General features: G+C 55.6%; 1 protein-coding gene across 1 annotated transcript in view; it reads left to right on the forward strand.

Moving 5' to 3' along the window:
* Positions 558-25,414, forward strand: part of JPH3 (junctophilin 3) — a 79,586-nt gene continuing 54,729 nt past the window's right edge. Inside the window, exon 1 of the mRNA XM_018061830.1 lies at positions 558-1,248. Within this exon, the coding sequence (XP_017917319.1) occupies positions 867-1,248 (382 nt within the window). The 5' untranslated portion in view covers positions 558-866. The remainder of the gene's footprint in view (positions 1,249-25,414) is intronic.

Genomic DNA, 25,414 nt, shown 5'->3' on the forward strand with positions numbered 1-25,414 from the left:
CGGGCGGGCGGGGCGCCCCGGGTCCCCGCCTGCGCCACGCGCCCTCAGCCAGGCCGGCCAGCTCCCCTCTCCAGGCCGCGGGCGCGCCGGGGGCGGGGGTCCGGGCGGCCGGGCGGGGGCGCGCGGGCGGCGGGGTGCGGGGGCGCGCGCGCGGGCGGGGCGCGGAGTGCAGGCGCGCGCCGCGCCGGCCCGAGCGCGCGAGCCGGGCCCAGAGCGCACGCCGCCGCCGCCGCCACCGCCGCCGCCGCCGCCGCCGCCCGACACTCCGCATTGCTGCTGCCGCCGCCGCCCGGCCCGGCCCGGCCCGCGGCCCCCAATATGGTGCAGCCGCCCGCGCCGCCGCCCGTGCCGCCGCCGCCCGCGGGCCCCGCCGCCGCCCTCGGGCGCCCGCAGCGCGGCAGCCGCAGGTGGGGGACTGCGCCCCGGGCCTGAGCGCCGCCGTCCCCGCCTGGCCTGCGCGGCCAGCCCAGCGGGCTCGCCTCCGAGGGGCACTTGCCGCTGAGGTGGAGCCGTTCGCACCAGCCGCTCTTGCTCCTGCCCCCTCCCTCCCCCTCCCCTCCCCTCCCCCGCCCTCCTCCCCTCCGGTCCTGTCTCCAGCGGGAGCGCGAGACGCTGGTCAGGCTCCGCGGCGCAGCTCGAAAATGAATAATCGCCCCCAATTGACTTGAATTCCTCCGAAGCCGACGCCGCGGCCGTCCGCCGCCCGGGATCTGTTTGCTGTGTTTTTTGCTTTCTCCATTCTTCCTTAAAAAAAAAAAAAAAGCAAAACAAAACCAGCCAGCCAGCCAACCAAGACTCCGGTTTGTTGATCGCCTTTTTTTTTTTTTTTTTCACCGTTTGCGGGATTTGCAAACCGAGTTACATGCATGTCCAGTGGGGGCAGGTTTAATTTTGACGATGGAGGGTCCTACTGTGGAGGCTGGGAGGACGGCAAGGCGCACGGCCATGGCGTCTGCACCGGCCCCAAGGGCCAAGGCGAATACACCGGCTCGTGGAGCCACGGCTTCGAGGTACTGGGCGTCTACACCTGGCCCAGCGGCAACACGTACCAGGGCACTTGGGCGCAGGGCAAGCGCCACGGCATCGGCCTGGAGAGCAAGGGGAAGTGGGTGTACAAGGGCGAGTGGACGCACGGATTTAAGGGGCGCTACGGGGTGCGGGAGTGCACGGGCAACGGGGCCAAGTACGAAGGGACCTGGAGCAACGGGCTGCAGGACGGCTACGGCACGGAGACCTACTCCGATGGAGGTAGGTGCGCCCGGCGCGCGGGGGCTGGCGGAGGAGGGACCTTCTTCTCTCGCTTCTTCTGTTTTATCTCTGGGGAAGTCGAGCTTTTCCCTCCAGAGGGCCGTGGGCACCTAGGGCATTTCCTGGGGCTCCCTGGAGGCCACAGCGGCCTTGGCTACAGGTTGCCTCACTGCCTGGTGGGGGACAGCGCCCCTGTGCCAGCGGAAGGGTGTTGGGGGCTTTCTGGGAGCAGTGCCAGGCCCAGGAGCCTCAGAGCTGAGCCGGGTGTTAGTGCATCGTCCAAGAGCAGGCCGGAAAGGCCAGGCTGGGCCCGCGGCCTCCTCTGGGACCCAGCAAGGGCGCAGGGGGGCTGGGAGAACCCCCCGCCGGCCCCCCTGCTGGCCCAGCTCCCTGGGTGTCGGCCTCTGGGAGTCAGGCCCCTGCTCTGCTGCTTGTTTTCCCTGCGGTGCCTCCGGGCCTCTCTTGGTCCTGATCAACCCAAGCCAATGGAGAGAGAGCGGCTGGGAGAGCTAGAGGCGGGGGACGCGAACCCAAACCATCACAACAAGGCAATAAACTTCTAGGTGGTTGGACGCGGGGCTAGCGCTGTTGGAGCAGGCTGCTGGCGGGCGGAAGGGAGGGAGGCCCATCTGTTTAGCGCGAGCCCAGGAATCTCGCCTTTCAGTGGCTGAATCATTTTCACCGTTAGTTTAGGGATGCTCCGTGCCTTCATTCCAAGATGCCGCCACATTCCCGGCTGAGCCGGCGCCGGAAGCCAGCGTGCTGCCCGCCCTGCGTGGCTCTAAGATGGTTTCTGTTCAGGGAGCCCTGGCTGTCCCAGACACTCCAGTGTCCACTCCTCAGGGCATCTGAGAGGTGTGAGGCACTTCTGTTCCTGGAAGCCAGACCCCAAGCAAGCCTGCTCCCCAGAGACCCCTTCCCCCATCTGGGAGCTTATCCTGATGAGTGGCTCCCTCTTGGCGGCTGGCTAATTTTTCAGGCTTGGATGCCTGGGAAAGGAGTGGGAACTGGAGGGGACGTGTGTGCTTCTGCTGGGCACAAGAGTCACAAACGTACGTGCTGTCCCCTGCTTGCTCTCTGAGGCTCCTGTAGCTTGTGCTAAACACCTGCTCCCTGGCCACATCCAGGAGTGTCAGAGGGCTGGAGAGTAATTATTATTTTGGCTTATGCAACTGAGAGGCAAGGTTCGTTATTCCTGCAAGGGGAGGAGGCGTGGGGGGCAGTTAATTATATAACGCTCCTGCCTGTCAAAGCCATGGCGCCCCGTCCCAGGCGGCCTCTTCTGTGCTGTTGTTGTTTTTCTGGAGTGGGTTGGAGAGCTTCCTTGACCCAGGGGTGCCCAGGCCAGGCCGAACAGACAGCCCTCCTTGGGTTCTAGGCCGTGGGCGTGTGTGTGTGTGTGTGTGTGTGCAGGCACGGCCAGGCCCAGGCAGCAGATGTGGGTGGCTGAGGTGGGCGGCCGAGCAGCCTGGCGCTCCCAGCTGGGCACTTTGGGAGCCCAGGGCAGCCGTCACCCGTGGCTCTGGTCTGGCTGCTCTGCAGATCCGTCCCTCTGGAGCTTCTGCCAGCTGTGTCTGTGCCTGGAGACTGGAGCCTGGGAGGAGAGGGGCTGGGCTGGTCCCCCGTGGGACTCGGCAGTGTGTCTGCCGGGGAGGTCCAGCACCCTGGTCGGCCCCCCTTCCCCAGAGATCTTCAGTGGCCCATGGAAGTCAAGCCTCTGTTCATCAGACACCTCCCGAGTGCCTACTGTGAACAGGTGCTTGGGACCCTGCTGGATGGAATCTCTGCCCTCGCGGAGCTTCCATTTTAGAGGGAAGGGTGGTGGTTTCACTGGGAGGAGAGGATCCCATCCTGTGGGGGCCACGAGTGTAGGATAGGCTATGTTGTTGTGAGAAGCGCTGCTGCCATTGGGTGGACATCCTTGGGTCTCCATCAGCTACCAACCAGCTCCGCTGTGTCCACCCCCTAAAACGCTTTCCTCCACATCATCTTGCTTGAGTCTCACAGGTTGCAGGGGAGGGAGTCATGTCCACCACCTATCGAGCCAGGGAGGCCCTGGAGCCCATGGGACAGTACCGAGCCCCCAACCTTTGGTGGCAGAGGCGAGGGTTTGAACCCCCAGTCTGTCCAGGCTGGGACCCCGGACCCCCCCTTTCCTTACTCACATCCCATCACCTGTGTGCCAGCCGAGGCGGGCACAGGATGCAGGGTGCCAGGCCAACTTGCTGCCTTTTGGTTGGCGACAAGGGAGCACAGAAAGTCGAACTGACCTTTGTGGCCTGGAATAATCAGGCCAGACATCTGGGGCTGCTGGAACCTGGTCCGCACCCCTCACTAGGAAGGGGGTGGCTGTTGAGAATGTTTGCCCTCAAGCAGTGCACGGGGCGAGCAGAGTTGACGTGATGTTTCATAATCCACCAGAACTGAGCGGTGGTCTCCACGCCTGCTCCCAAGTCAACTGGTAGGCAGCGTGGGTCATGCTTAGAGAGGGCCAGCAGAGCCTTAATAAGCGCATGGTCCTGCCTCCAACCCTGCTTTCCTCTGCACACGGGGATGGGGATGTGGGGCGGGCAGCCGCCCAGTTCCCAGTGCTGACTTGGGGAAATGGTGATTTTCATGAATAATGCACCAACGGCAAATGTATTCTACATTTAGCTGGAATTGGTATGGAATCCATTTCAACTGGGGACACTTCTGCCAACTCCTCCTCCTCCAGGTTCATCCTCCCCCAGGCGCAAGGCCGGCATTGCTCACTCAACCGAGCTGAGTGGCTTCCACTGTCTGTCGGGTGACCCTGAAGAGATGGTGAGGCCTGAGGGCACAAGTGTGGCAGGAGCACATGCTGTGGGATCGACACCCATTGGACTTGAATCCCGGTTGTGCATTTGCTCTTTTCTGTGACCTTGGGGTGAGCTACTTAACATCTCTGAGCTTCTGTTTCTGAAGCCATCCAGAGGGCCGATAGCAATGACTGTGAAGTAGGTGGGGCTTAATTGAGGTGGTATACATGGCAGTGCCAGGAATAGAGTAAGCATTCATTGTTATTTAGCACCATTTCATTATTAGAGTTCACGTGCAATGAATGTCACTTACAATGATCGTTATTAGAACCAAAAGCCAGACATGATGATAATGATCATGAAAATGTTAATAAATGGCCATGCTCAACACTTACTGTGTGCCAGGCATGTGCCGAGTGTCTGCACGACTACAGCACTCAGTCCCAGTTCATTTCCAGGCTTGGTTTTCTCCTTCCTCCCATTTCCCACTTTGGGAAGCAGAGGCTCAGAGGAGCCAGGTGACTTGACTGCTGCGCACTGGGCGGCACCTGGAATCACACTCAGGGCTGCAGTTCCCAAGCTCTTGCTTCTGTGTGGAACACCTCTCTCTGAACTCCCTTGTGCAAAGCCCCATCCTTGTTCTTCCTCTCCCTCCACACCCTCCTCCTCCTCTGGGTGCAGCAGAGGAGTTGCAGGCAGGTGCACACAGCCAGACACCCCACCCGGGCTCTCTTCTCCGCCTGATGGACCCCTGCTTTGCTGCACAGGTAAATATTTCCTGTCGGGTGCCATGTGCACAGGATCCCTCAGACCAAAAGTTACCCCCCGCAAATAAAACCCTCCCACAGCCCGAAAGATGTGAGTCATTGCACACACCCGGCCGCTCCCCCTCACATACAGATTCCGTTCACTGGCCCAGATCCCTCGGCCCACACGAATCACACACGCCCACAGTCAAAATTCAGACCCCCCCTGCGCCTGCGTGCGTGCACACAGTACACGTCACCCAGAGACAGTCTCCACCCTGCCCCCCAAAACACAGCCACGTGCGCCCTCCAGCTCTGTTCGCTTGCCAGGTACTCCAGGTCCCCCCACCTCCACTCCTTCCGAGAAGCGGCTCTCCCTGTAAAGAGAGGGTGCCAACCACAGAGCAGGGCTCGGGTACATATACGGGTCTGCGGCTTTGTTTCCACTTTAAACACACATTTAGGCAGTCAGTACCCCCCCTTTAAGTGGGAGAAACCCTCTATCAAAATAAATGACCATTGGTGCTTGGAATATGTGAAAAGTGAACTTTTTTTAAAAAATCCAAATGCTTAATTTAAGAGGAGCCAGGTCCATGGACATGGATATTGCGCCAGTAGGAACTCATTTCAGAAACGAAAGGGAGTTGGAGATGAAAGTGTGTCTTCAGAGAGTCTTTCAGCCCCTTTGGGGAAGGAAAAGGCTCCATGAGGTGAAAGGAGAAGGGAAAGCAAATAACTAGTTCTTTGTTGCCACTAATAGCTGAGAGAGGAGTGTTACTGAAAAGTCCCCTCACCCAGCACAGCCCTGGAGCAATTTGACGGGCTTTATATTAGGAAGCCTAACTGAGCTGGTGAGGATCAGCACCCTCCGAAAATAGCCATCCGCCGGGTAGCTAGTGAGTAGCCCTCGCTGACAGTAACAGTTCATGCAGCGAACCCAAGGACAGGGGACTGTGGGTCCATGTTCTGAGGGTGCCTGTGGAGAGAGGAAGCCCCCGGGAAAAGGGTGATGGTGGCATGAGGGCAGGGCCAGGAGCGTCTGCCATTTTTCCTCAAGACTTTCTCTTTCTCATCTTCCGCCAGGCCTCCACAGCTCTAAAGACAGCTAGCTATCAACCCTGAGCTGATAAGTCTGTATAAAACACTCCTCAGGTCCTTCAATGTCAGCACGATATTAGATTTTTGAGCCCTGGAAGGACGGGTGATGTTTGAATTTTCTGCAGCGATTCTCCCCCTCTTGGATCAACTGCTCCCCAGTTTGTAGTTTCCCGGCTTGGGAAAGGGCACGTGGTTGATGAAAGTGGTGCTCTGTGGCGTCCTGGCTTTGCCAAACAGGTTCTGTGGACTAGTGCAAGAGGCCGGCGGCTCGCCCGTTGTTCGGAGACGGGAGCGGCCCGTTCAGCACCATGGAGAGCGCTCCCCTGTTCTGCCTGAGCTGCTGGGAGACGGCCTTGCTCCGATTCCCTCTGGGCACTTCGTCCACTAAGACCTTGTCTACTGGCCGGTTGAATGCCTTCTTAGTGTCTCGGTGTCTTCTTGTGAGCCAAGGGGGCATTTCCCAGCTAGGGTGGGCAGGATTGGAATGGGGTCCTTTGGTAGAACTCATGCAAATAAAACCTGAGGTTTACTTCTGCCTTGGGTTGTGTGTGTTCAGTTCCCATGGGGTGTACAAGGGTTACAAGTGCACACCAGGGACTTTCCTGGTCATCCAGCGGTTAAGACTGAGCTTCCACTGCAGAGAGTGTGGGTTCAATCGCTGCTCAGGGAACTAAGACCCCACATGCCACGTGGCACAGCCCCATAAAGAGAAAACATGCACACCAGGACGTGCACACACGGCAGCAAAGGAAGGATTTTGTCTGTTGCAGACAATGGAAGATGGTCGTGCCTCCGTTCTGTTTAAATCAGCATCAATGGATTAGTCATCTGAACCAATTCTGCCCAATCTGCATGTGGCCATTTGAATTTAAATTTGAATTAATTGCAATTAAATGAAATTTAGAAACTCAGTGCCTCTGCCATGCTAGCTGCATTCCACACGCTCAAATGCTGCTTGTGACTTGAGGCCACCACCTTGGACAGTGCAGAGACAGAACATTTCTGTCATCACAGAAAGTCGTCTTGTACAGCACCAGTGTGGAGCGTAAGAGTTGTGCAGGAAGGGCTGTGTGTCCCGCCAGTGAAGTAGTGCCCACATACAGTGGTCACTCAGTAAATGTGTGGGATGAATCCATGGGCAAATGAAGCAGTATTTGGTAATTTCATTCACTGTCATGATTTCACACATCCATCCTGTTGTAAGAACTTAGAACTGGATGTAGACAGTTAAAGGGAAATTTAAAAACCCTCTAAAGCATCGCTGTTAAAATTCCCTGATTGGTTTTGTTTTGTTATCAGCTCTGTTGTTGCTCATAGACCTGCCAGCATTTTACATGAGTAAGATGGATGGTGTTGAATACAGTGAATAATAGAGAAGATGTTCTAATGCTGCGAGGCAGTCATGCCAGGAGGCATTGTTGGAACACTGTCAAATGAGCAGCATTCATTGTAAAGTGCTAAGCAAGGGACTTTCCTGGTGGTCCAGGAAAGCCTGGACCCTGGTTGGAGAAATAAGATCCCGTGTGCCATGGGGCAACGAAACCCATGTGCTGCAACTGAGCTCACGCACTCTGGAGCCCGTGTGCCACAACCAAAGAAGGCTGCGTGCCACAACAGAGAGCCTGCGTGCTGCAACTGAGGCCCAATGCAGCCAAATAAGTAATTTTTTTAAGTGCTAGGAAACACAAGCAGAAAAATAAGTACCCTTTCATCTGTCCACTTTCTAACAGTCCCTTTTCCTCAGCTTGATTCGTTCAGTAATTGAGCAGCATTTACCAAGTTCCTACTATGCTCACAGCGTAAAGACTGAAACCTCATTTTCAGTGGGTCCACCTGGCAGTATCTGCTGCGCCTGACTCTGTGTCTCTGTCCCTTTGGGCTGCTGCAGCAGAAAACCATAGACCAGGTGGGGGATGGGGAGGTTATAAACAACAGCATTCATTCCTCATGCTTCTGGAGGCTGAGAAGTCCCAGATCAGGGCGCTGGCAGATTCAGTGTTTGGTGAGGACCTTCTGGGTTGCAGACCACCAGCTTCTCTGTGTCCTCACATGAGGGGGAGGACAGAGGAGTTCTGTGGGGTCTCCTTCGTAAGGGCACCAATCCCACCGTGGTGGGCCCCATCCTCATGACCTCATCACTCCCAAAGCCTGCACGGTTCTGGGGGGACACAAGCATAGTCCATAGCACTATGGATACAGTACATAGTTTGCAGTAATGTAGGCTGTTGGAAAAGAAATAAGCAAAATCTAAAACACAAGGAACAGCATGACATGACTTTTACAGAAGAATATGTAGCCTGGGTACAAGACTATAATGTGTAAAATAATTAGGAGTTTCTCATGCCAGACTTTGGGCATCTCAAAAGGAAATGCCATAGGTGAGGGCTCTGTGAAGGGAAGGGAGAGCCATGTCTGTCCTTAAGTGAGCCCCGGAGGCATCCTTGGAGGAGCACCTGAGCCAAGTCTGGATGACGGGGGGTAGTGTGGTCGGTCATTACACCAGGACTGAAGCTGCTGGCCTTAAAGGAGGCTTGTCCTCCGCATTGGTTTTCTCATCTCCATGATGAAAGTGTTATTCACTTCAGTTGTGTCCGACTCTTTGTGATCCCATGGCCTGTAGCCCACCAGGCTCCTCTGTCCTTGGGATTCTCTAGGCAAGATTACTGGAGTGGGCAGCCATCCCCTTCTCCAGGGGATCTTTCCAACCCAAGGATCAAACTCGGATCTCCTGCATTGCAGGCAGATTCTTTACCATTTGAGCTACCATAGCAATTTTTTCCATACGTGTCATCTCACGAATTCCCAGGAATGTCAGCGTTATTGATTTGGACACAGAGAGGGCTCCCTGGTGCTTTTGGAGACCTCCAGTTGAATCAAGGGTTAGTCTTGCTGCTGGTGCTGGCCTGCCACTGTTACCCCAGGCCAGTGTGTCCTCCGCCTGATCGTGTGTGAGTCACCTGGGAGGTGTGTTAACATAGATTGCTGACCTCCTGGGTCTGAGAGGTACCCCCGGGAATTTACATTTCTTACAAGTTTCAATTGATGCTGATGCTACTGGCCCAAGGACCCCACCTCTAGAACCACAGTGCTAGGCAGCCCTTTTCATCCCCAGCCACACAGTAGCTCCACCAAGGATGGTGTCCAGGGAGACTGTTAGAAATGCAGGCCTCCCATAGACCTGCAGGGTCGGAATCCTCGTGCTTGCAAGATGCCCAGGGGGTTCGCATGTGGGCAGCTCCATTCAAGTTCCTTCCTTGGCTGCATGCAGAGTCATCTGGGCACTATGAAAAATACTTGGTGCCTGGCCCCACCCAGAGATGCTGACAGGGTGATCTGGGTGTGGCCTGGGTGTTTGAGTCCTTTTTCAAGCTGCCCGGGGGATTCTTATGTGTAGTTTGGTCGATGGCCTTGCATGCAGAGCAGCCTCAGCCACACGTTGGGATCACTGGGATGGTTTGAGGGAGGGACATGTCTGGGCTCCATGCAGCACCTCTCCAGCCAGGATCTCGGACGGTGGCATCCGGCTTGGGTGTGTGACAGAGGAGGCAGGGCTGAGAGTCACCGCTCTGGACAGAGTGTTTTAAACTCTGGGTCACATGGCTCACGAAAAGGAAATAGACTAGCATTTCCCCAGCACCACATCCATGAGGGTGAGCGATGTTTCACTTCTGCCCCATCGCCAACAGCCTCCTTCTCTGTGTCTCCCCTTTGTTTCTTGAAAGGATGCCTCTCATTAGATTTAAGGCTCAGCCAAAATCCAGGGTGATCTCATCTCAAGGACTTTAAGTTCGCTGCATCTGCAGAGACCCTTTTTCTAAATAAGAGCACACAAGAGACCTCCCTGACGGTCCAGTGGCTAAGACTCCATGCTTCCACTGCAGAGGGCATGAGTTTGAGCCCTAGTTGGGGAACTGATATCCCACATGCCACCTGGCCCAGCCAAAAATAAATAAAGATGTTTAAATAAGGGCACATTCCTAGGTATCAGGGTTTAGGACTTGGACATCTCTTTGGGGGGACATTTTTCAACCCACTGCAATGTCATACCAGTTTTGGTTTGAAAGAGCTCCAATGCGAATACGTGTTAACTGGAATCCTGAAGCCAGGAGATTCCTCCGGAAGGATACTCACTGTCTTAACATCCACTTTGTTCCAAGGACTGAGCTGTGCACTCACCACAGGTGTTATTGCTTTTAGTCCTTTGTTCTTGTTCAGTCGCTAACTCATGTCCGACTCTTTGCAGCCCCATGGACTGCAGCACGCCAGGCTTCCCTGTCCTTCACTATCTCCCAGAGTCTGCTCAAACTCATGTCAATTGAGTTGGTGATGCCATCCAACCATCTCACCCTGTATCACCCCCTTGTCCTCCTACTCTCAGTCTTTCCCAGCATCAGGGTCTTTTCCAGTGAGCTGGCTGTTCACATCAGGTGGCCAAATATTGGAGCTTCACCTTCAGCATCAGTCCTTCCAATGAGTATTTGGGGTTGATTTCCTTTAGGATTGACTTATTTAATCTCCTTGCAGTCCAAGGGACCCTCAGCAGTCTTCTCTAGCCCCCCAGTTTGCAAGCATCAATTGTAGTCCTTAAATCAGTGGTTTGAGGTGAGGTGTGCATGCTCAGGCCCTTCAGTCATGTCCAATTTTTTTCAACCCCATGAACTGTAGCCCGCCAGGCTCCTCTATCCATGGGATTCCCTCAGTCAGGAATACTGCTATTTCCTTCTCCAGGGGATCTTCCCAACCCAGGGATTAAACCCGCGTCTCCTGTATTGCAGGTGGATTCTTTACCACTGAGCCACCAGGGAAGTCCTTGGGGTGAGGCATGGGGTCTCATTTAGGGGATGAGAAGGTGAAGTGTGCAGGTTCCGAGGCTTTAGGAGGTTGCATGACTGTTGGACGTTGGGCTCAGCTGGCCCAGAGCCACCCACAGTCCCAAGCGATGGTGTTCCCCAGTGGAGCCATCAGTTCATCCCCTTCCTTACAGCTGAGGAAGCTGGGGCCAGAGGAGCCCATGTCTCACCATGAAGCAGAGGCTGGAGAGGGTGACACCATCTTTTGAGCCTGGGCCTCCAGTGGGCCTTTGTCCACATTTGTAAACACTTGGGTTCTCCCAGGCCCTGAGAACTCTGGCCCTCTCCCAGGGGCAGGCAAGTCCTGTGACATTCTGTGGGCACCTCTGGGGGTTGCAGACTCCCCAAGGCTTCTCCATAGACCCCAGATGAGAACCCCACCATTCTCCATGGGTGTCCGTACATGCCGAGATTTCACAGCCAGTGGGAGGTGGACAGAGGAACTGCGGACTCCTACAGGTCTGAGTCCGAGGCATAGGGCAGGAGTGGGCAGTGGGCCTGCCCCTCCGTCCCTCTTCCCTTCTCAGGATGCTCCACTCCAGAGGCCCACAGCCCAAGGCTTCTTCCGGAAGCCTCCAGGGCCCACGCTTGCAGCCAGCCTCTGGCGCCCTGACCTTCCTCCCATCGTGCTCCCCACAGCTACCCTCTGTCAGCTACCCTCACTCCCATGCCTGGTGAGTGTCTAGCTTTTTGAGCTGGGAGTGACCTGGCCTTCTTCTTCCTTTCTAAAAAAATTTTGGCTATGCTGGGTCTTCCTGCCGCGTGTGGGTTCTTCATTGCAGTGCGTGCTCAGTAGTTGGAGCACACAAGCTTAGCTGCCCGTTAGCATGTAGGATTTTAGTTCCCCTACCAGGCATTGAACCCTGCGTTGGAAGTGCGGATTCTTAACCGCTGAGCCACCAGGAAAGTCCCTGCCCAGGCTTCTTCCCTGTGGTCCCCTTGTGAGATAAGCATGACCCCTCCATTTTACAGATGGGGGTGGGCCTGAGGTTCAGGGAGGTAGGGGAGATGGGAAATGCTGAAACAGGGACTGAACTACTTGTGGTCTGACCGGGGCTGCCTGGACGGGCTCCCAAAGGAGAGCCCGGGGACCTGCAGTGGGGCTGCTTGATGCGGGTGGTCGTGAGGACCATGCTGGGAAGACCTGTCCCCCCACCCCAGCAGGTCTTTGCATCAGGGCTGAGGACGGCTAATGGGGACAGGAGGTGTTTCCATGTGGGCCAGGTGGCACCTGCACTGTGGGAAGTCCTGGAGGGGTTTCCAATGGGAGGGTTTCAGGGACTAAGGGGACTTGAGGGGGCCCTGCCAGGAGTGCCAGGTGAGATCCTACGTGGCCGACCACTGTCACAAACCACGCAGGCTTTCTCGGAGACTGGTTGTAGGAGAAAAGCCAGGGGGCGTGAGCTGGGGCCCCACTGCCTACCTGGGGATGTGCAGCCAATGCATGTGCGTTTCGAGGCCCTACCCCCAACCATTGGGTTGTTACTGGTGAGTTTGGAGACCCGGCTGCTCGTGGGTCGCTCTGAGATAACAAGCATCACTCGAAATGCACGTTGGTGAGGACAGTGAGGGTGGTCTGTGGCTTGGCAGGTGTGGCGCCCCCGCCCCTCCACTGGCCCCTCGGTGCCCCTGGGCCCCCCGTGTGTGCCCGTGCTTGTGCTCTGGCTCCCGTGGCATCTTCTCTCCTTGGACTGGAAACTCCAGAAGGGCAGAGGCCCGTCTGTCGAGTTCCTGGCTGTGACCCCCGGTCCAGTCACAGCGCCTGCTGCAGGGGGACTTGGGGTAGGGCGGTGAATGAATGACCCCTTAGCAGGGAGCTGGAGATGTGAGAGCGAAGCCCCGTGGAGAGCGAGAGAAGGTGCGGGCGGGGAGGACAGCACGTGCAGAGGCCAGAGGCAGGGCTCGGTCTGCAGCAGAGGGAGGCAGAGCCCAGCGGTGTCCGAGCTCAGCTTCCGGGCTCCGGGAAGGATGCTGGATTTTGTCCAGAGGCCAGGGAAGGGCTCTGAACGATTTAAGCAGGGCAGCATGCGATCTGGTGTTTGTGCTTTCGTAATTAAGTGTTTTCTTTCCAGATAATTGTAGATTCACACGCACTTGTGAGAATGATACAGGACATCCCCTGAACCCTCCACCACATGCCCCAACGGGTAACATTTTGAAAAACTCTAGTACGGTATTATAGTCTGAATGCCAGCGTGCGTACTGTCTCAGACAGAACATCTCGTCACCATCTGGACCCTCTGTCCTCCTTTAGGGCCACATCCATCCCTCCCCATCCCGCCGCACCGGTCTCCTCAGCCTCTGCGACCACAGCCCTGCTCTCCATTTCTGTCATTTCTCATTTCAAGAATATTCTACAGATGTGGCCTTTGGGAGCTGCCTTTGTCGCTCGCTGCGGTTCCCTGGAGACCATCCAGGCCATTGCTCCTGCCAACAGTTGGTTCCTTTCGCTGCCCACTGTGCTCCTCCGTGAATGGAGAGGCGCCCTGTCCCCGTTGAGGGGCATCTGGGGTGTTCCCGCAGGGGCCTGCCATGAATGCCACCACTGCGCTCTTCCACGCAGAGGCTTTGTGCGAACCTAAGCCTTCCTTTTTCTGGGATAAATGCCCAGGTGTGTGCTTGCTGGGCCGTGCGGCAGTTGTGTGGCTGTGTTTAGATGGTCACTCTGGCTGCTGGGTGGGAACGGAAAAGGGGGGCTAGAGAGGAAGCTGGGGCCCCCGAGAGGGGTGCAGGTGTCCAAGAAGGAGGGGATGATGGCCTGAGTCTGGGTCGAGACAGTGTGCAGGGGAGAACCAGAGGCCTGAGAATTTGGAGGTGGGCAGAGCAGGGGGGTGGAGTGCAGACAGACAGTGCCCGGGAACTGAGGGCTGAGGGGACCCTGGGGAGGAGTGGATGTCGGTCGTGGGAGGACAGGGTATGGTGAGGGTTGTGAGTTGGGTCTCAGGGGACATCGTTCTGTGGGAGGTGATGCTGAAAGTCAGGGGAGGCATCTTCCTAGAGGGGCCCTAGGCCTCAGAATTGGAGGAGGAGGAGGAGGGTTGGGGGTGAAGACAGACCGAGGGGGCAGCAGGGACTTGGTCCCTGCTTGTCCTGTCCACATGGGCACCACTTTCCTTCATGAGGTCATCTGATCACTCCCACATAGTGTGCCCATTTACAGACCAGGAAAGCAGGGACAGAGGATAGAGTGACCTGCCCAAGTCATGAGGGAGAGCTGGATTCCGGAAGCCACGGAATCACAGAGCACAGGGCTGAGTTCAGAGCGCAGGCCATTGGTTAAAGCCTGCGCAGGCCTTCCTGAAGGTCCATGAGCTCAGGCGAAGATTTCCGAGCTCGCACCTGGTACCCACGGATGCTCCATGAATAAGCTGCTATTGCTGCCGTTGTGGACCCTTCACAAACCCCAAGGGTGGATGGTAGCCCCCGTTCTGTGCTTCACATCCTCCCCACTTATCCTATTATATCATAAGTGGTCCCAGGTCACGCCTGTGCCCTGAGAGAAGACAAATCGTATTGTGTTTATTGAGATATAATTTACATAGAACCCACTTTTTTAAAGTGCATAATTCGGTGCTCTTTGGAATGTTCACAAGGTTGTGCAGCTGTCCTCACCACCTAATTTTAGAACATTTTTATCGCCCACAAAAGAAACCCTGTTCTGCATTAAGCAGTGACTCCCCATTGCCCCCCGCCCCCCAGCCCTTGACAAGCCCTATTCTGCTGTCTGTGGACCGCCTGTTCCGGGCGTTTCATGTGGATGGAATCCTACGCTCTGCATGTGGTCTTCTGGGTTTGGCTTATTCCACTCAGCACCCGGGTCCATCCTCACGCCATGTATCAGAAGTTCATTCCTTTTTTTTGGTTTAAAAATTTTTTTAATTTACGTTTGGCTGTGCTGGGTCTTCCCTGCGGCGTGGGCTTTCCTCTAGCTGTGGTGAGTAGGGGCCACGCTCTAGTTCCGCTCCACGGGCTTCTCACTGGGACGGCTGCTCTTGTTGCAGAGCACGGGCTCTGGGCATGCGGGCTTCAGTAGTTGCAGCCCATGGGCTAAAGTAGTTGCAGCTCCTGGGCTCTAAAACACGGGCTCAGCTGCACAGCATGTGGGATCAGGGATTAAACTTGTGTCTCCTCCATTGGCAAGTGGATTCTTTACCACTGAGCCACCAGGGAAGCCCCTTCTTTCCTTTTTAAGACTGAATAGCAGTCTATATGGATAGACCTCAGTTTGTTTATCCATCCATCCATCGATGGACATTTGTACTGGTTCCACCCTTGGACTGTTGTGAATATTGCTGCTGTGAACATTTGTGGACACAGTTTCATGTGGAAATGTTTTCCATTCTCTTGGGTAATTACTCACAAGTGGAACTGTGAGGTCTGATGGTAACAGTGTTTCACCTTTTGAGGAGCTGCGGGACTCTTCCAAAGCAGCTTCATGGTTTTGCAATCCCGTCAGCCGGGGTCTGAGGGTTCCAATCCCTCCACATCCTCTCGAACACCTGTTATATCTGTCTTTTTGATTATGGCCATCCTGGTGGGTGTGAAGTGATGTCTCACTGTGATTTTGATTTGTGTTTCCCTAATAACCAGTGATGTTGAACATCTTTTCACATGCTTCTTGGCCATTTGTGAGACTTCAGAGAAATGTCTGTCCAGATCCTTGCACACTTTAAGATGGGGTTATTTGTCTTTATATTATTCGGTTCTAAAGCTCTTTTTAATGTATTGTAGATACCACAGTGACTTAAACTGAACCACCTGACTCTTAGCCACCCCCAGGGTGCCCACTGGCATGCTGCCGCCCCCTTGGGTGACACATTCCTTGAAATACATTGTGGGTGCCTCTCTCTTGGCCCGAATACCTAGCACAGTGCCAGGCACACAGCAGGGGCTCAGTAAACATTGGGACCTCAGCACACCAGCTAAGGGGCTAGACGGTCCTGTCTACTTTTCAGTAAGGTGGCTGTGATGGGTTGCATTTAGGCTCCGTGTTACCAGCCAAGCGAGAACGGCAGTGGTGTCTGTGGGGAAGTGGGGACCCATGCAGGTATTTACTGAGCACTGACTGTGCTGGGCAATGAGCTAGGCCTTGGGGAGAGAGGGGTCCGAGAGCCCCAGGGCGGGGTGTGTGTTTGCACAGGCTGGGGACCTGTGTCAGCGAATCCTGGACAGGACCAGCAGATGTCTGGGCATCTGGGAACACCTTCTAGTGCAGCACTTTTCCACAGAGACTTGAGAGTTTCAGGAGAGAGGCAGGTGTCAGAGGTGCACAAGGAGGAGATGTTTAATCACCCCCAGAGGCAGAGAGAACAAAGCAGCCCCCGGAAGTACGGGTGAGGGGTGGGGGACCAGCGTGGCTGTGTCTGGCCGGGCACAACGGGCCATGCCTGGGGGCCAGACCCCCTGCCCGGTGCGTGGGGACCCTTCTGTCTGCACAAAATCAACCCGATGGTCAGGAGAAATGAGCCAGGAGGTAACCCGCTGGGGCCCAAGGTCCCAGTCCATAGCCAGGCCGGATTCTCCCAGCATCCCGTGCTGCCCAGACAGACTGGGGACCCGCGCACCCTGCGTGGGGGCCTCAGTGGCTGTGTGCAGGGGCCGGGCCCAAACGTGGAAGAAATGAATTATGAGTCCCCAAGAGAATGCGGCAGAAATACAGCAGAAGTCAGGGTTTTCTCGGGGCTGGAGGCTGCCTTGTTACTGACTGTGTTAGTGGAGAGACAGGAGAGAGGAAGGGAGGAGAGCAGGGGAGAGAGACAGAAGGAAGGAGAGACAGGGAGGGCAGAGAGAGATGGAGGGCAGAGAGGCAGGGCTGGGGAGGAAGAGCCGAGGAGTTGGGGGCGGGCCGTGGGGGCAGCGAGAGAGAATGAGCCCTTCTGCCCCGCCAAGGGCACACGTGTTATTGCTCAGTCCCCCTTGTTCAGAAGCCCAGTGCCCAGCCCTTCCCACGCACCTTTCCATAAAGCCCCAGCAGCTGTCCCCTGAGGCCGGCTGTCCTGAAGCCCAGAGCAGCCTGAGCAGGGCCGGGGTGATGGGGGGTGGGTGGCCTGTCTCGCTGCCAGCGGCCAGGCTGCTTCCGTGCTCCAGGCAGGCACCCCTGCCTCAGTGTTCAGCCCTGCGCCCCCTTCTCTGGACAGTGAGGGGTCCCTGGTAGAACTGGGTCCCCATCCCCCAAGCAGCCCACGCCTGATCCCACTTGAGCTGCTGTCAGTTTGGTCCAAAGTCCTGGGGTGAAAACTCAGGGCCGCCTCACCCCGCTGTGGATCAGAACTCCCCAACCTGGGGACACCCCCTCCTTCTGCCCGGAGCCGCTCCCTGGGCCATCCTGTAGGAGAACCCCAGGCCTGGACCCCTGCCCAGCAAGCTGCCTGAGGGTCATCGGGGGTGATTCTGAGCATGTGCCAGTCAGGCTGCAGAGGGCAGCGCTGGGGGCTCCGGAGTCCTCCCAGCGCCCTTGCCTCTCCGGAAGGTCCCCGGGCCCCTTGGGCGTTGAGTCGGAGGGGCAGTGGAGGTGGGGGGTCTGCTGGCTGGTGGACACCGTGTGGGCCTCTCCTGCCCCTCCTTCTGCCCTTGGGGTCCATGGAGCGGGTCCAGGGCAGTGGTGCTGCGTGTCCCGAGCCTAGGCCCCCCCGGCTGGCCACTGCAGCGTCCGGCAGAGTGGGCGTGTGAGCCGTGTTTTCAGCTCTCTGGCCAGCAGGCCTGGGTGTAACGCTCTTCCAGGGTGCTTGCAGCCACCCTCACTAGATGTGCCGTTTCCGGGGGTGACAGCGTCCCGGGTTTGGCGACCACCACCACAGTTTGCTGCCAGTGAAATAAGGATACAATTTCTTCCCCCGCAATCCCCAATTCCTCCCTCCCCCTGGGAGCCCACCAATCCTGGGGTGGGGGTCCCTGCCCCAGCACGCCCCCACCTCAGGAGCATATGTATGGCCTGAAGTCAGAGAGCCCACCTCCTGAGGGGAGTCCTGACTGGAGCCTTCTCCACCCTACCTGCTGCCAGGGCCTCTGGGTTTGGGGGTGTTCTGTGGAAGTTCAGGGCACAGCTTGGAAATACTCCTAGGTTGTGGGGCCCCCCTGGGCTGCAGAGCAGGCTTTCTGGGAGTCTTCGTCTGTGGGGGCCCCCATGGAACCCAGTAATCAGAGGGTTTTTTTCTGACCTTGACTGGAAGTGGTCATGTCCCCACTGGGGTGGTCAGGGGAGCTGTGATGCCTGTCAGTGGGGGGGGGGGGGACGTGCAGAGACCCCCAGGCCCCTCCCCAAGGTAGAGGAAGGGCGGGGCCAGCTCCCCGCCAGGGCCCACCCTGCTCAAACTGCAGGGCCTCTGCGGACCAAGGCTCTGTTTTTTATGGTTTGAGCTACAGTTCATACAACACACAGTTCCCCCATTTAGGCGTGCAATCGCGTGACCTCTAGTATATTTGGAGTTGTGTAGGCATCACCAGTCAATTTTAGAGCATTTTCATCACCTCAAAAAGAAGCCCTGTGCACAGCTGTCATCACCCCCTGATCATCCCCTAGCCCCCGGCAGCCAGGAATCTGCTCTCTGTCTCTGCAGATCTGTCCACCGTGGACACTTCATGGAGCTGGAACCCTGTGCTGTCTGGCTTCTTTCTCTCCCTGTACCGTTTTCGAGATCCATCCATGTCAAAGCTTGACTACAGGCCACATGAGTATTAAGACTGGGTAATATTCCAGCATGTGGAAGGACCACATTCAGTTTATCCAGTCGTCCAGTGATGGACCTCTGGGTTGTTTCACGCAGTACTGCTGTGTGAAGGTTCTTGTACAGGTTTGTGTGTCAAGTTGTGTTTTATTCATTTCATTCTTGGGTATCAAGCCAGGAATGAAATTACTGGGTCAGGCTAGACCTCTACACTTAAGAGAAACTGCCAGACTGCTTTCCAGAGCGTCTGAACCTTTTTACATTTCAGCTTCTTTTAAAAAGAGTTTCCTGGAAGCTGAGACATCTTTACGAAGCCCCCCACCCCTCACCCAAACCTGGAAATCTGTTCCTGGACATGGTGAAGTCTGTGTTTGGAGAAAATCATTTCTTGAGCACATGGTCTGTGCCGAGCGTGGAGACCGCTCAGTGTCGCCCCCTGCAGGTGGCCGCACCCATGTTCCTCCCCCCGACCCCCGACCCCCGACCCCCGATGCCCTGCTCTAGCTTTCTTCAGGGTGCGGTTCACCTAGTGTCTCTAAATCTGTCCCCCTAAATCTCAGGTCCATGAAGTTCTTTGTTCTCTATACCCTCAGCCCCTGGCACTCAGAAGGTGTCTGGTGGTTATGGGTCGGGATAACCAGTCATTTAGAGGAGGGGCTGTCCCCAAGCCACAGGAAGCCAGGGAGGGGACAGGGAGGGACCCTGGGGAGGCTCTCACACTGAGCATGACCAGCGAGCCTGTTCTCCACGTTGGAGGGCTTTGGAAAAAGCCCTGCACACTAGGGCCCAGGCTGGTGGGGGTGTGGGAGCCCCTGCTTTTGGTGGTGGGCTTGGGTGTTTTCCTGTGACAGTGGCTCAGAGCTCAAGTCACATCAGGAGGGTCAGATCCCTCCGAAGCCCCAATCCTCCGTCCTTCCCCGGTGCTCGGCTTGCAGCCTGGGCCCAGGCCATGGTCCTGGGGTGTCTGGTGTGTGTGTGTGCAGCACTTGTCCCTGAGAAGAGCCGGCAGGGCTCCCCAGAGAGTGTGAAACAGAGGCTGCGGCCCGGGGGGAAGCTGGGAGCTTGACCTCTGGCAGCTCTTCAGCAAAATCTTGGTCCTCAAAAAATGTAACAGAGAAAATGGTTATTGGTCCTGAAATAAGAATCACACGCAAGCTTCTTCTTTTTTTTAATGGTTATTTATTTATTTGGCGGCTCTGAGTCTCAGTCGTAGCACTCAGGATTTTCCATCTTCACTGCGGCATGTGAGATCTAGTTCCCTGACCAGGGATTGAACCCAGGCCCCCTGCATTGGGAGTGTGGAGCTTTAGCCACTGGACCACCAGGGAAGTCCCCCTCGAGTTTTTAAAACCCACCTCTGCTCAGGCCTTGCCTCTGACCACTGAATCAGCGTCTCTGGGTGGATGGGGCGTCGGTCATTAGTTTAAGGTCCTGCAGGTGTTCTAACAGGACAACCTGGGTGCTTGACCTCAAGTGCTGAGAAACCCAGAGGGTGTTATAGCCCTGGTGGTCTGCCCACCCCCAGAGTGTCTGCTTCGCGGGGCCCAGGGGAGCCCGAGAATCTGCATTTCATCGAGGTCCTGGGTTGCGGACGCTGTCGGAGACCCCAGCCCAGAGCAGCCACAGCCACCACCGTCCTTCACAGCCCCCAAGTCCTCTGCCTGGTCACATGCAAGACAGTCGTGGCTTCTGGTGTGATGTACTTAATGCAGAACCTGCCACGCACCATCGTGAGGCGCTTTGCAAGTACAAATCCACTTTCTCCCCTTGAGTGTCCCCAGGGTGGACTGTCGCCCTCCACAGAAGGGGACGCAGAGCCACAGCCACGTCAGGTGTCTCAGGGCAGCTCTGGAGGCGTTGAGTGTCGGCCTGGCTCCAGCTCCTCGCTCCTCCCCTCTTTCTTTAGCCCGAGCGGAAATAATTTTACCCCCATTTTGCAGATAGAGGCTCAGGTCAGGTCATCCTTCCAGGACCTGTGCTCAGACCTGCCTGACTTCCAGCCACTCTGGTGAAGGGCCTCCCCGAGGAGGGGGCTCCCTTGCTTCCTCCTCCCACTCCTGCCCAGTGGCCCACGCTGCCACACCTCACAATTGCTTCTGTAACCCGCTCACTTCTAAGAGGCCAGCCCTGCCGTGATTCTGCAAGTGAATCACGATATCCCCTGGGTGACCAGAGAGGGAGGCACAGGCCCAGAAGGAGGCTTCCTGGGTGGCGGGCTTGGGAACCCTGCCTTCTATTCCCGTCTCCCCTGTTCAGGCCCAGGGCGAGGGGCAGGAGAGGTGGGCAGGGGTGGTCCCTGCTCACTGAGGCCCGAGAGGAGGTACAGCTGAAGCTTGGAAGCTATGGGAGGGATGCCCAGATCTCCCCAGCCTGTGCCTTGAAAACGTTGACTCTAGAGAGGAGGCTGCCCTTGATATGACTGGGTCAGAAGCAGCAGCCGCCGCCTCTGAGCGAAGCCTGGGTTCCTCCCGCCTCCCGGGGCCAGCCCCTTAGTGCCAGGCGCAGAGCTGCATGCTAAAGGGACCTCCTATGGGGTGAGTCATCCTCCCACCCTGAGTGAGGACCGCTGGGCCAGGGGCCCTGGTGTGGTGGGAGCTGGAGGCTGTGTACTTTGATGCAGACCCCTCAGAGTTTTCCGTTGGGCAGTGGAGAAAGGTTGCAGGCCTGAGAACCCAGAACATGTGGCAGGGGTCCTAAGCTGAGCCACTTCCATCAGGACTCTGGGCAAGAGCCTTAACCTCATCATGCCTCAGTTTTTCTGTCTGTAAAATGGGCAGTGTCTCCCTTGCAGCTCCCTGGGGCCCACTGTGAGCACTCTGCAGGGAGGTCAGGGTGACTGACAGGCAAGCAGAGGGGCTTTCCCCAGGTAGTGCAGCCCAGAGGGAACCAAGCTCAGGGAAGGGACCGCTGACTGGGGTCTACAGACCAGCCGCTCCTTAGGCTCGCCCCAGAGGTGCATGCGTCAGCTGACGGTTGGGCCGGCCCCTCATCCCCACAGCCCCTTCCAGCTCTGGGGACAGCAGAGGAGGGAGGTTCAGATCTTCACCCCTGCCTGCTGTGTGGCCTCGGACAAGTCACCCCACCACTCTGAGCTCCCTGCTGTGACGGCAGGTCCTGGCCCTCCGTAGATGGTGAGAGCTCAGCGGATGTCAGCGGATGGTGTCCCCGAACGCTATGGCTGTGGTTCCCGACCCGAGTGCCCTGGAGTGTTTTCTTGGTGCCTCCAGCTGAGAAGGCAGCCAGTGCAGGGGAGTTCAGTAGAACCCTGACTTGACAGGGCTCAGCTGTGAAGAAGCCCCCTGCAATGTGGGAGACCTGGGTTCGATCCCTGGGGTGGGAAGATCCCCTGGAGAAGGGAAGGCTACCCGCTCCAGTATTCTGGCCTGGAGAATTCCGTGGACTGTATGGTCCATGCGATCACAAAGAGTCGGACACGACTGAGCCGACTTTCACTTAACAGCGTTCGTTCATCTGAGGTTAGACCCATCTCTTTGTTTTTCTGATGTGGAAAAGACCTTCCATTTATTCATAATCACCAAAACTTAAGCAACAAAGGTACTCTTGAGTTGGAGTGGAGGACACAGTATGGTTCAGGCCCACAAAAGGCGCAGAGGTCTGAAGTGTGTGTTGCAACGTGAAAGAAGCCAGTCTGAAAAGGCTTCATACTGAGTCCAACCCCACGACTTTCTGGAAAGGCAGCACTGTGGAGACTGTATAAACTGAGTGGTGGCCAGGCGCTGGGGGAGGGAGGGTGAGCAGGCTGAGTGCAGAGGGCTTTTAGGGCAAGGAGACACCCTGCATGTCCCGGTAATGGCGGATGCTTGTTGCATTTATCCAGAATCCAGGGACGGGCCACGCCAGGGGTGAGATGTGTCAGTATTGGCTCACTGGCTGTAAGACATGCGCCACACTCATGTGTGTCTGTACTCGCACTCGCTTTTCTGTAGACTTTATAGTTCAGTTCAGTCGCTCAGTTGTGTCTGACTTTTTGCAACTCCCTGCACTGCAGCACATCAGGCCTCCCTGTCCGTCACCAACCCCCAGAGCTTGCTCAAACTCATGTCCATCAAGTCGGTGATGCCATCCATCCTCTCTCATCCCCTCTTGACGTTTTAATCTTTTTTTAAGCTTTTTCTATTTTAATTTGTAAGAAATATCTGGTAACAGATAAATAGAGCGTTTATTCATCTTAAAAAAGAAAACTAAACTAAAGCTTCCCAGGATGAGTGGATAAGGAGATAGTAAAAGATGAGTGGTACGGAAGGAGCAATGCTGGTGTGAAGTCGGGCGGGCGGGCACGACCTAGAATGCTTTCTGAGGCTGGCTCTGAGCCTGGTCCTCCCCCAGCCTTTGGGGACCCTGCCCCCCACCGTGGAGGTGGGCCTACCTGGGTGGCTCCCTGGCCCAAGGCCCTCCCCTCTGGGCAGCACGAGGGCCCATAATTGCTGGTCTCCACGGGCTCTGCTTTTGCTCCCAGCCCCTCCCAGCCTTGGGTGGCTTCCTGGCTGGTGTCCTGTTCTCAGCGTGGGAATGGCAGTCACCTGCACCCGATGCTCATGGCCTCTGAGGTCACTGACCTTTCCTGCCTCTCATCTGACATATCTGATGCCTTCTCAGGGAGTTTTATCCCCTCCATCCCTCCAAGACCTCCGCCGACCTGCCCCCTGGGCTTCCTCTCTGACTTCCTCTACCCACCTGCTAAATACTAGGGCTGGGCATCCTCCAGGTCAGCGGCCTCTGTGAGGAGCAGGGCTTTAGCTTGATATCCAGGTTCACCTTTGGGCCCCCACGAGACACAAATCCCGAGGCTTAGTTTCTACAGCTGGGGAAACAGGCATAAGACCACTATTGTGAGAATTTTCTCGTGAAAGTCTCATCCCCCTTGACAAATTTAATCTTTGTCACGCTGATGTGCCCATAGTTTAAGATGTCAGTGGGTGCTACAAAGAATAGCGCTTAGAACAAAATCAGCGGGATCCCAACCCCTACCGCTCCCCAGAACTACGGCTTTAAACTCCTGCAGTCGTGTCTTCAGAGACCCACCTCCGAGTTTCTACATCTGTGTGCTGACTGCTTCCTTGGCTCATCGTCTCTTTTAGCTGTTAGGTTCTGACTTCCTAAGGGCTACAGTCCATTAGGTCACAAAGAAATCAGACACAACTGAGCAACTGAACACGCACGCACTGACTTCCTCAGACTCAGCATGGGACTCTTAGGTGAAGATTCTTAGTCTTGGGACTTGCCTGGTGGTCCAGTGGTTAAGAATCCACCTGCCAATGCCGGAGTCATAGGTTCTATCCCTGATCCAGGAACTAAGATTCCACGTGCCTAGGGGCACAACTGCTGAGCCTGTGTGCTGCAACTGCTGAAGTCTACTTGCCCTAGAGCCCATGCTCTCCAACAAGAGAAGCCCCCGCAATCAGAAGCCACACACCACAACTAGAGAAAGTCTACGCACAGCAACAAAGAACCAGCATAGCCTATGTATATTTATGTGTATAACTGAGGCAGACTTAAACAAAAGGTTCTCAGTCTTTTAGAACCACCTTCCTCTTCCCTTCTTTAACTGTTTCAGCATGGTTACAATTCTTCTGTTAAATTCGTTGTGAGTTGTCATTATTACAAGACTATTAAGCGTTACTTATTACTGGGGCCAGCAATGTATTGATTCTATATACACTCAAGTACTTCTCCTGTGCAGCATAAGTTAGTAACTGCCTCATTTTTCAAATGTATGAAATGAAAGTCGCTCAGTTGTGTCCAATTCTTTGAGACCCCATTGACTGTAGCCCGCCAGACTCCTCTGTCCTTGGAATTCTCCAGGCCAGAATATTGGGGTAGCCATTCCTTTCTCCAGCGGATCTTCCCAACCCAGGGATTGAACCCAGGTCTCCCACACTGCAGGTAGATTCTTTACCACCTAAGCCACTAGGGAAACTCAAGAATACTGGAATGGGTAGCCTATCTCTTTTCCAAGGGATCTTCCTGACCCAGGAATCGAATCAGGGTCTGCTGTATTACAGACGGATTCTTTACCAGCTGAGCTACCAGGGAAGCTCTGGTTCCCCTGTCAGGGAATCGAACCCCTGTCTCCCACATGACAGGTGGGAATGCTCACCACTATGCTGGTCATTTCTTTCCCCACCTTCCAAATGCTCAGTAAAATGCTACTCCAATACAGCTTTTTGCCTGAACAAATACACCAAATTCTCTACATATATACAGTATACATGCATTTCATATTTGTATATTTTCTCTCATTGCTTGCTATAAGTTATGTTCAATTGACCCTTGGACAGTGTCAGGATAAGGGGCTCCAACCCTCCACGAATTTGAAAATTTATGTATAATTGATAGTCAACCTCAGGGTATGCAGTTCCACAGTATCTGCAGTTCTGCATCTGGGGATTCAACCACTGTAGCTTTTACCTTTGCAAGAAAAATCAGTATAATTGGACCCTGAAACCCGTGGTATTTTTGTGAGCATATATAGAATCGTTTCCCCTCATGTTTGTTGGCTCCCCTGTGTCCTCCCTCTTCTGTGGTTTGCTTCCTCGTCTCGGTGGAGTACATCCTGCAGTAGCTTCCTGAGAAAGGATGCGTGGAAGATAGTTGTTGTGGCTTAATTAGTTGGTCAATTGGTTGTATATGTAGTTTTAGATTGAAAATCATTTTTGATCCGAATTTGAGTGAGAGAAATTCCCGCCGAAGTCTTGGTCTCGGTGTTGCTGCAGAAGGGTCTCATGCCGTGCTCTCAGCCCTTCGCGTGAAGTCTCTTTTTCTTCTCTGGAAGCGCTCGGGGTCTTGCTTTGCTCACCGAGGTTCTGAAGTTTCACTGGGCTTGGGCTGTGCCTCTCTGCTTGGTCGTGCAGGGCGTCTTGAGCCCTTTCAGCCTGGATGCTCACATCCTTCAGTTCTGGGGCACTTTCCCAGTTTGCATCTTTGGTAAGTTTCCTTCCTTGCTTTCTGGAGCTCCTAGTATATAGATTTGAAGCCTTCCACATGACTCATGGATGGCTCTAAATTTC

This window comes from Capra hircus, chromosome 18, assembly GCF_001704415.2.
Source record: "Capra hircus breed San Clemente chromosome 18, ASM170441v1, whole genome shotgun sequence".
NCBI lineage: Eukaryota > Metazoa > Chordata > Mammalia > Artiodactyla > Bovidae > Capra > Capra hircus.